We start from the raw sequence: 8,706 nt of genomic DNA, 5'->3' as shown, positions 1-8,706 counted from the left end.
CTTGTCTTATTGGCATGATTCCTCAGCTAGGTCAGTTGCTGACAACAAATGAAGTGGAGAGTCTCATAGAAACAAAATTACAGGAAATGTCAGTCAAATTAAGGCACGAGTGTTGCCTTTTGACAAGATTTTCTAGTAAGTCTCAGATATGAAGGGGAGTTTTCCATTTAAAACATTTTATATAAGAACATCCATCTTCTAAACCAGAACAGGTTTTAGCATTCATCATTCTGTATCCCAGACTAGTGTACACAGAATAAAAACACAAAAACAAGGTAACATTTTCCATTAGACAGTTTAATTCATTGAAAAGTGCAGCAGTGAACAGGGTCCTTGGAAGGGCACTTTCTAAATCATATGAAAGGATACAACAAAGCAGGGGTATGGTCAACAAGACAGAAGTTCAAACAATATGGCAGGAACTCAGTAGCTTTATAACCAAAAGTACAAAAAATGAGCATCTGCTTTGGTTGTATGGTTAACTGAGATTGCCTTCCAGCATAAATTCTAGTAAAGTGGTGTTAAAGCCTTAGTTTTCTCCTCATGTAGATTTGGGATGCCCTTCCCCCCTTAAAGGTCCCAACCCTAAAATGTGACAAGTACATACCATTAAAGGAAGTTAAGTTTTTGTCTTTCACATGCTAAGTAACACACACTGCCAAGATTCTCTTGCCATTTCCAAAATCTGATGTTTTGCAGTCCTAAGCAAATTTGTATAATATTTGAATCTGACAGATGACTTGAAGGTGAGAGAAAGCTTCTTAAAGGAAGGTTCATAAGGAAGGCCTCTATCTTAACAGTTACATGGCTCTTGGGTAATAAAAGGTACATAGAAAGGACAATCATCTTAAGAAAAAGTAGCACAAATACTTCAGCCACAACGTGGAGGGTCAACAAGTAGTAGAGAATAAACTACCTGTGGGAGATCAAATGTATGTTTTACCTGGAAATGGGACCAGGTTTTAGAACTGTCAATTCTACCAAAAAAAAAAAAAAAAAAGGGGGGGGGCACAATAACACCCTTGGCAATTGGCTTTTTTTGGTTTTTTATATTTTGTGTGGTAAGTGCCTATACTTGGAAACTCGAGTAAGATTTTATCAATGACTAAATGGGAAAATACATTTCTTTTTACTCAGGAAAAATGAGAATTTACTTTTATTAGTAAGTATATTGTGTTAGATGAGAATCAATTTGCTTACATGTTAGTTTATCCTTGCAAAGAATCAAACAAGGAAAAGAACAAAAAAGTCAACCCTGATAACTAGACATTCTGGTTTGTCTTGTGCCATTTCAATTTTAAGAATTATTCCTCAACACTAACTCTATACCTCTCCTCCTGTCATTATGGTATAATATGTAGAGGTTAATTGAATTACATATCTAAATCAAGAATACCACATGAAACAGGAATCATGTAAAAGGATAAATCTTATGACTATTAACTCAGAATTGTTTACTCACTACTGATGAAAAAACAAGATCCTTAAAATTTCATGTACAACCCTAAATCAAGTTAAGTCATTTTTTTTTTTTTTGCTCTGAGAAGTCAGTTCATTACAAACCACATATTTTCCTCTGTCTGCCCCTCCCATAATGTGGTTTTATATTGCAAAAATTAAGTTGGATATCAATACTGCATAGTTTTAAGATCCCACAAGGTGGGAAACATAACAAGTTTTTCTCATTGGTGAGACAGGCTAAAACATTAGTCTTTCTTCAACATATACAGCAGGATTAAACCACTGAAAATCTGACAATTCTAAAGTATTTAATGATTTTACAGAAGAAAGGGGCAGAACTGTTTATAAGAAAGAGGAAAAGTGGGCAATGGGAACCTGTTTGGTTTCTTGCTAGATGTGAAAAACAATTTTGCCTGCAAATTGATGTAGAGGAGTCAAAAAATCAAGACTGGCTTAAAAACTAAACTACTTGACAGGTATTTAGTAGGAAGGTAGTACTCAATCTGTCGGCCTAAGACTAAGCTTTCTATAGCAGTTGCTCATAGAGCTCTCATCAATGCTCTACTATGAGTCACTTCTCAATATCATAGGGAAATATGTGTTTCTGGGGAAAACAGCTGTTTCTGGGCACCAACAGGAACTGTTAGTCATAATATAGCAGCACTTGTTTTACTTACCAGCAGCTTGAGAGGTCACCTTTAAAATACCAGCTATGTGGAATTATTATTATTATTATTGTTTTTTGTATGAAAACTTGCTGCTGAATTAAAATAATCTGCTTTTTCAGGGAGGATGTCTAAAGTATTAGTCCTGTATTAAAAACAACTCCTCCCTTCCCCCCCCAAAAAAAAAGACAAGAAGGGATTAGTCTATGAAGTCTAGGATGCTGCCACACTCGTGACACGAGTTAGTGATATTGCTTAGTCAAAAGACTATGGCACTTGTTCAGTTCAGATCATGAGTCATAGTATGGTGATTAGAATTTTATGTTGGCATTTTTGATATGAAAATGCTAAAAATATGAAATACTGCAAGAGGGATGTGCAGGTTAACTTTTATACCAACAAGGGCAAAAAAATTGAAATATTTATCTAAATTCATTTGTAAACTCATTCTTCAGTTGTTATTCAGATACAGAACCACAGGTTACCACCAGGAACTCTAGGTTCATAAAGGTATACAAAAAACCTCAATACACTGAGTAAATGAATCACAGATTGGCCACCTCTGACTGTGGTGGAAGTTCACAGTTTTTAAAACATATTGCACAAGGAAGTAAGCTGATTAGGTTTTTATCCAAATAGGATTTAAAATGAGAAGTCAGTCTTGAAGCTCCAGGCATGGTCTCGACGATTTGGAGAGATACCTACTATAATCACTCCGGAGGAAAATGCAGGAATCCAACTGCATAGGTTAGGAAAAGTTACTACAGAGATGGTTTTAAAAACCTTCGAGTCCTGATACTGCCAACTTGACTGCTGAACATGAGACGTGGGTCAAACCTATACCTGAATGAAGATAGAGGAAAGGGGAAAAATGTCGTATCAACTCTAGTTAGTTACCATTAAGAATTTCTTTTCTACTCTACTCTGAGAAGACAATAATAGATAGCCCTAGAAGAAGGCAGGAGAAAAACAATCCTTGATTTGGGTGGGTAACTATTCTATGAGGACCGACTTTTCTAGGTACACAGGAAGATCTAATGACACATGTGAGGCAATGAATATCAAAAAAATTTTGAGCGGGATGACATGCTGACAGGATGCACATAAAAGAAATCAGGAATGATAGTTAACCCTTAAGATAGCTTTTTTAGGAGGTAAAGAACTGTGAAGGAAGAGCATTTTAAAAATAAATGTGAGAAGACATGTAAAATTTAAGACATATATAATCAGTGCTGTGAGAATATTATTTTTCAATCTTATTTCAGAAAATCCTGTCAAGTTCATTCTGTAAAATGAAAAAAATCAGATCCTTGGAAAAATGTTGGGCACAGCCTAATGGTTTCACACCATGAAGTCAGACATTTGAACCAGTTATGAGATTCTTATAGTGCCCTCTTAAATTACCGTCAACATAATGTAGTGAAAACAACACATTTTGCAGTCAAAAGGCCCACATATCAACTGATGATTGCGCCCTTAGGAAAAATCATTCATTTTAATTTTTGTGTCTTGCTTCTTAACCTATCAAAAGAGAGACTAGATTGTGACCCTTTTCTTCTCCTTGGATTCTAAGCTTTCAATCTCCATGCCTGTTATTGTAAACGATTTCTGAGATATAAAAATAAATATTTAAGAATTACAGTGCTAGGGACCTGAAATGAGGGATAATGTTCCAAGTAGATATAACAGTTACCTGATACTATTTGGGCCATAAGAAAATTAAGAATAGACATTGCCTCAATCATCACTCCAGGGTTAAATGATGCTTCTACATTAACAAAGAGTCAGAACAAGCTTAAGATCCAGCAATGGAATGATTAGCAGTTTGGTGGCTATATTGTAAAGAGTCAGATTTCTATAGTTCTCTATGCAGGATTCTGTACCACAGCAGCTGCTGAAATGCTTAAAGAGGCAAGTGTCCAGGAAAAAATTATTTGTTTCCAAAGCATTCACTGCTGCAGACATGCAGCTGTTTATCTGGCTTGATAAATGGCTGCTATGCTCAAAATGAAAATTATGCTTATTCTGCAGAGCTTAGTTTGAGCTTCCTAATGAAAAGAAACAGTTTCCATAGCTGGATTCCCACTTTACTGGTTTGTGCACAAAGGACCAAGAGCAGAAAACCAGGGAGTAAAGTTTTAATTCAGTCCCTAATGATTTGACATATAGTATCTAAACTGTCACGACTGTTCTACTATAGAAGTTATCATGTAACAAAATGAGACAATTTAAATTCAAAATCTCTTACATAATAAAAGAATGGATTTGAGTGCAGGTCACAGACCATCATCCATGATTTTTCATTCTATTCCATTCTAAATCATGTCTTTTTGAACATCCTTCAAGGAGGACCTATCCATAACCTGTGGAACTTTTTTACTCTCTGGTTCTCTCATTACTTCATGAATATTAGTGCATTAACTCAGGCAACTTTATCCTTCACACTTCTTATTTTTTAAAAGCATCAGAATGGCACTGACTTCAAGGTCATTAAGTGGAGCAAGACTTAAAAGGAAACCCACAAACCTTACAAAGCACTATATAAATGAGTTATTCAGAAATTTTAAGCGGCCATTTAATGTAATAATAAGTCTCTGGCTTCAGATATGATTCCTCCTTTAATATTTTGCAATATCTCCCTTCCCACCCTAATCTAAGTTCTAGTCCTTATTCAGCCTTTAGCTTAGATGATCTTAGGTAAATTGCTTCACTGTTGCTGAAATATAAATTTAGCTGGTGAGCAGAAGCATCTCCAGTGGATTAGAAAGTTTCAGTTTTCATCTTTTTCTTGACCTCTCAGTCTTAGTCTAAGAGGTGTATGTACTATTTGAAGAGTACAAGTGAAGGAAAGCCAGGGTAAACTGTCTTGTTCAGGGCCTCAGCTAGGAAATGCCTAAAGGATGATTTGGAGTTGGGTCTTTCTGACTCCTATCTAAGACTTGAGCCAGTGTGCCATCTCAATATATTCATCTAAGCTCTTTATCAATTAAAAAAAGACATCTCTAACACAGGTCCATCCATTCAACCAGGCCAGTCACAGATTTTCCTATTTTTCTAATGCTCCCAATTACTGTTTGCAAATCATTAGGTAAATGTTCTACAACTTTATGCAGTTTTGTATAGTTCCATTTGTGGCAAAAATGGTGAATAACCAGGTTTCCCTTTAAGGCCACCATGTTTACCAAGGATTTATTTTACAATCAATTCCAAGAGGAAGAAAAACTTACCCTGGATCAAAAACCCCTGGAGTACGGCATGTTGGTCCAGAACAAGATTGCAACATCATTAGCCGATAATTCATCTTCCCTAAAAGTTCTGGATCTATAGTCTTAGCAATGTTGTCAATTTGATGTGGATCAGCAGTCAGATTATAAACTTCCACAAACACCTATGAGATTAGGGAAGAAAGATTTGGGAAAAAAAAGTAAACACTAAAACAAACAAACCCACTAAACACTAATAATTAAAAATGCTAAAAATGAATGTCTTATTCTCAAGTAACATAGCTAGAAAATTACCAGAATTGTTCATATATAATGACTTACACCAGTCAATTTGGCCAAGATGTTTCTTATATGAATTATGATTATCAGCATATTCAGGCTGTTCATCTTTAAAATTATTAATTCCAGTGCATATATTTAAGATAAGGAGTAAAGAAACAAAAAAAAACCAACAATCTGACTTCCCGAGATTGACTTATGCTTGATGTTGTAGCAGCTGACTCCTTCCTCTATGATGTTTTTTTGGTAGTTACTACTAGATTAAAGCAATAAAACCTCAACTGGGGCTTATCTTTGCTTAACTTAAGCTACCTATATGGTTTATCATACTTAGATTTGATTTGGTTCACCCCACCTCTATACCTCTTTATATAAAATGTTGATCCTGTACTGGTTTACTACTATAGATTTGAGAATTCATCAGTGGAAATTATTTGATCTGTATTACACATATCATACTATCTGACTTCCACAATAATATTTTGAATAGCAATTTTGTATAATTTTCTTCCATATGTTTTAGGTATACAGCCTAGATCTGGACAATATAATCCTTAATAGTTTTGTGGATGGAATGACTGTTAAAAGGTATGTAATGAGTACTGACCAAAATCTGATTATTAACATGTTACGATAAAACCAGGATAAATCCTAGAACAAATTCTTAGCCTGACTTTTGGAGGATATCATAATTACTCATGGAAAACCATTTCTAAAGAATTTGTGCCCATTACTATCTGCTAAAAATATCCCTTCATTTCAAAGAATGGAGTTGAATATACCCTAATGATAACATAACATAGAACTAATACAAGATGAATTGCTCTAACAAGACAAACATTGATAATTTCAGCTATTTTCCTATTTAGGAAACTAAGGGACAGGAAGGGATGGGACCTGTTTACTTTGCTGGTTAACCAGAATTCCCTGAGGAGTAAATTCCTTCTATTAATGCATTTTTATGCTTTTAATATAATAATGCATCTAATGCATTAATTCTCCATCTCAGTCTGAGATCCATCCTGAGATGCCAAGTGGTTCAGTCACACAGCCAATCTGTGTCAGAAGTGAGCCTTGGACCCAAGTCTTTCTGGCTTTGAGGAAGACACTTTCTTCATTATGTTATGTCACCACTTTGAGGATAGTTTTAATCACCTAGAATGAGGTCTCCTCTCATTTACATTGGGGACAGAAGACCTTATTATGGAAAACATAACTGAAGGACTGAATTTATGTGATTTTTCTAGGTATGCTGACTTATGTTAGGGAGCTCCAAGTCTCCATGGAATTATTCTATGATAATAGATGCAGGGCTGAGTCTCAAGAAACATGAACTTACAAACTAGGGGTGGGAAGAAATCCATCTTACCTCTTGATCATCAAATTCACAATACTGCAAATTCCATGACTTTGACATTGTCCTCACACAAGCATATGTGTTATTATAAGCATCTTCACACACACAGTCTGGAAAACATTGCTGTAAGAAGATTAAAAATGAAAACAATGAAAACCATTCACTCACAGTGACAGTTATCTAGCAGTCTACATATCACTTCCAAGGCTATTAGTCAAGTACGAATGTAGGTTATTAGAATTCCCCACTGGGATAGTTTGTGTTTTGTGCAACAATCAAGCCAAGTCTCAATTATTTGGGGCTTCCCAAATCTCCATTTTCAGGCAGAAGGCCTACATCTAATGAGCATATTGGATGCAAGGCACAAGAGCAGCAATTCTCAAAAAAAGTTTGGAGTGGGAAGAAGTTGATATTGTTGGATGCTCCAATAGCCACAACCTAAATTTTCACTATGAATATTCTTTCTCCTTCATTGGAAGGTAGGAGTCTCAGCTATTTTAAGTTATTTGTAACTTAACTAAAGGGTTTTATAAAAAATGGGAAGGAATTGAAGTCTTAAAAAAACTTTTCAGAGTCAACAACATCATAGTCTAAGGCAGAAAATATTTTATTCTCCACATATATTTCTCTTTTAGATGGCTGGCTGCCATCACCAATCACTTGTAAGGGATGGCTAATAGGGCCTGACTGATGAGGGCCTATTGCTAAAGCAAGATTACAAGTTTAAGCCCTATTCAGGTTTGTTGTACAATGGTTATAGGGGCACTTTTAAATTGTGGATGGGTCAACACCTCACTAGTACAGGGGCAGTGCAGGCACTAAATGCTTCATTGATGTGTGCATAAGATTAGAAAAGATCATATTTCTACATTTTTCAAAAATCCTGTGACACAGAATAGAAGACTGAATCGATGATCAAAAATTTCAGCAGGAAACATTTCTAAGATCAGTAAAAACTTGTAACAAAATTCAAATTATGTAAAAAGGAGGGAAAGAAAAAAAATCAAGCTGACTTTACTTACACTGACTCCAGGGCCCATAGCAGGACAAGTTGGGTCAGAGCCATTATATCCTTCTCCTTGATATTCCACCAGGACATCTGATCTCCAAGTTACATTACTGGTTCCTCTCTAAAAAGGAAACAGTAGTTTTTTGGTAAGCATTCAAGGTCCATAATAGAAAAGCAAAGATTTACTACCAATTACAGAAAATTATTTTTACATCTCAGAGAGGTTTCAATTTCTAGTTACTAAATTAAATCACATTAGGAAAACAAAACACCAAACCAAACCACAAAACAAAAATGGTAACATAAGCATTCAAGTGCTCATTCTACCACAGGAAATAAATAAAAGTACATGCAAAATACAAAAAAATATATATAGGGTTGGAAAAAGAAATTAGGAAAAGCCTCCAGTAGGTTCCGAGTTGAGCTTTGAAGTAAATTAGGATTTCTAAACAGGAAAGATGAGGGACATTCGAAGCAGGAGGGAAAGCATTGCAAAGGAAGAGAAGGCAGTATGTACAAAGGACCAAGAAGCCCAATTTTGCTAAACCATGAGGATGTGAAAGAGGGCAAGACTGGAAAAGTGGTTTGTAGGGATTATGAAAGACTCTCTTCTTTTTTTTTTTTTTTTCCTGAGGCAATTGGGGTTAAGTGACTTGCCCAGGATCACACAGCTAAGAAGTGTTAAGTGTCTGAGACCACATTTGAACTCAA

The 8,706-nt window shown here is 35.5% G+C and overlaps 1 protein-coding gene across 1 annotated transcript in view; it reads right to left on the bottom strand.

Moving 5' to 3' along the window:
- Positions 1-276: 276 nt before the first annotated feature.
- Positions 277-8,706, bottom strand: part of GNS (glucosamine (N-acetyl)-6-sulfatase) — a 29,231-nt gene continuing 20,801 nt past the window's right edge. Inside the window, exons 11-14 of the mRNA XM_031940895.1 lie at positions 8,009-8,116; positions 6,999-7,109; positions 5,354-5,514; positions 277-2,969 (exon numbers count right to left, since the gene is read on the bottom strand). Of these exons, the coding sequence (XP_031796755.1) occupies positions 2,888-2,969; positions 5,354-5,514; positions 6,999-7,109; positions 8,009-8,116 (462 nt within the window). The 3' untranslated portion in view covers positions 277-2,887. The remainder of the gene's footprint in view (positions 2,970-5,353; positions 5,515-6,998; positions 7,110-8,008; positions 8,117-8,706) is intronic.

The sequence above is a fragment of the Sarcophilus harrisii genome, chromosome 5 (assembly GCF_902635505.1).
Source record: "Sarcophilus harrisii chromosome 5, mSarHar1.11, whole genome shotgun sequence".
NCBI lineage: Eukaryota > Metazoa > Chordata > Mammalia > Dasyuromorphia > Dasyuridae > Sarcophilus > Sarcophilus harrisii.
Note: the sequence above shows the minus strand (reverse complement) of the source record. Positions and strands in the feature narration are given on the sequence as shown.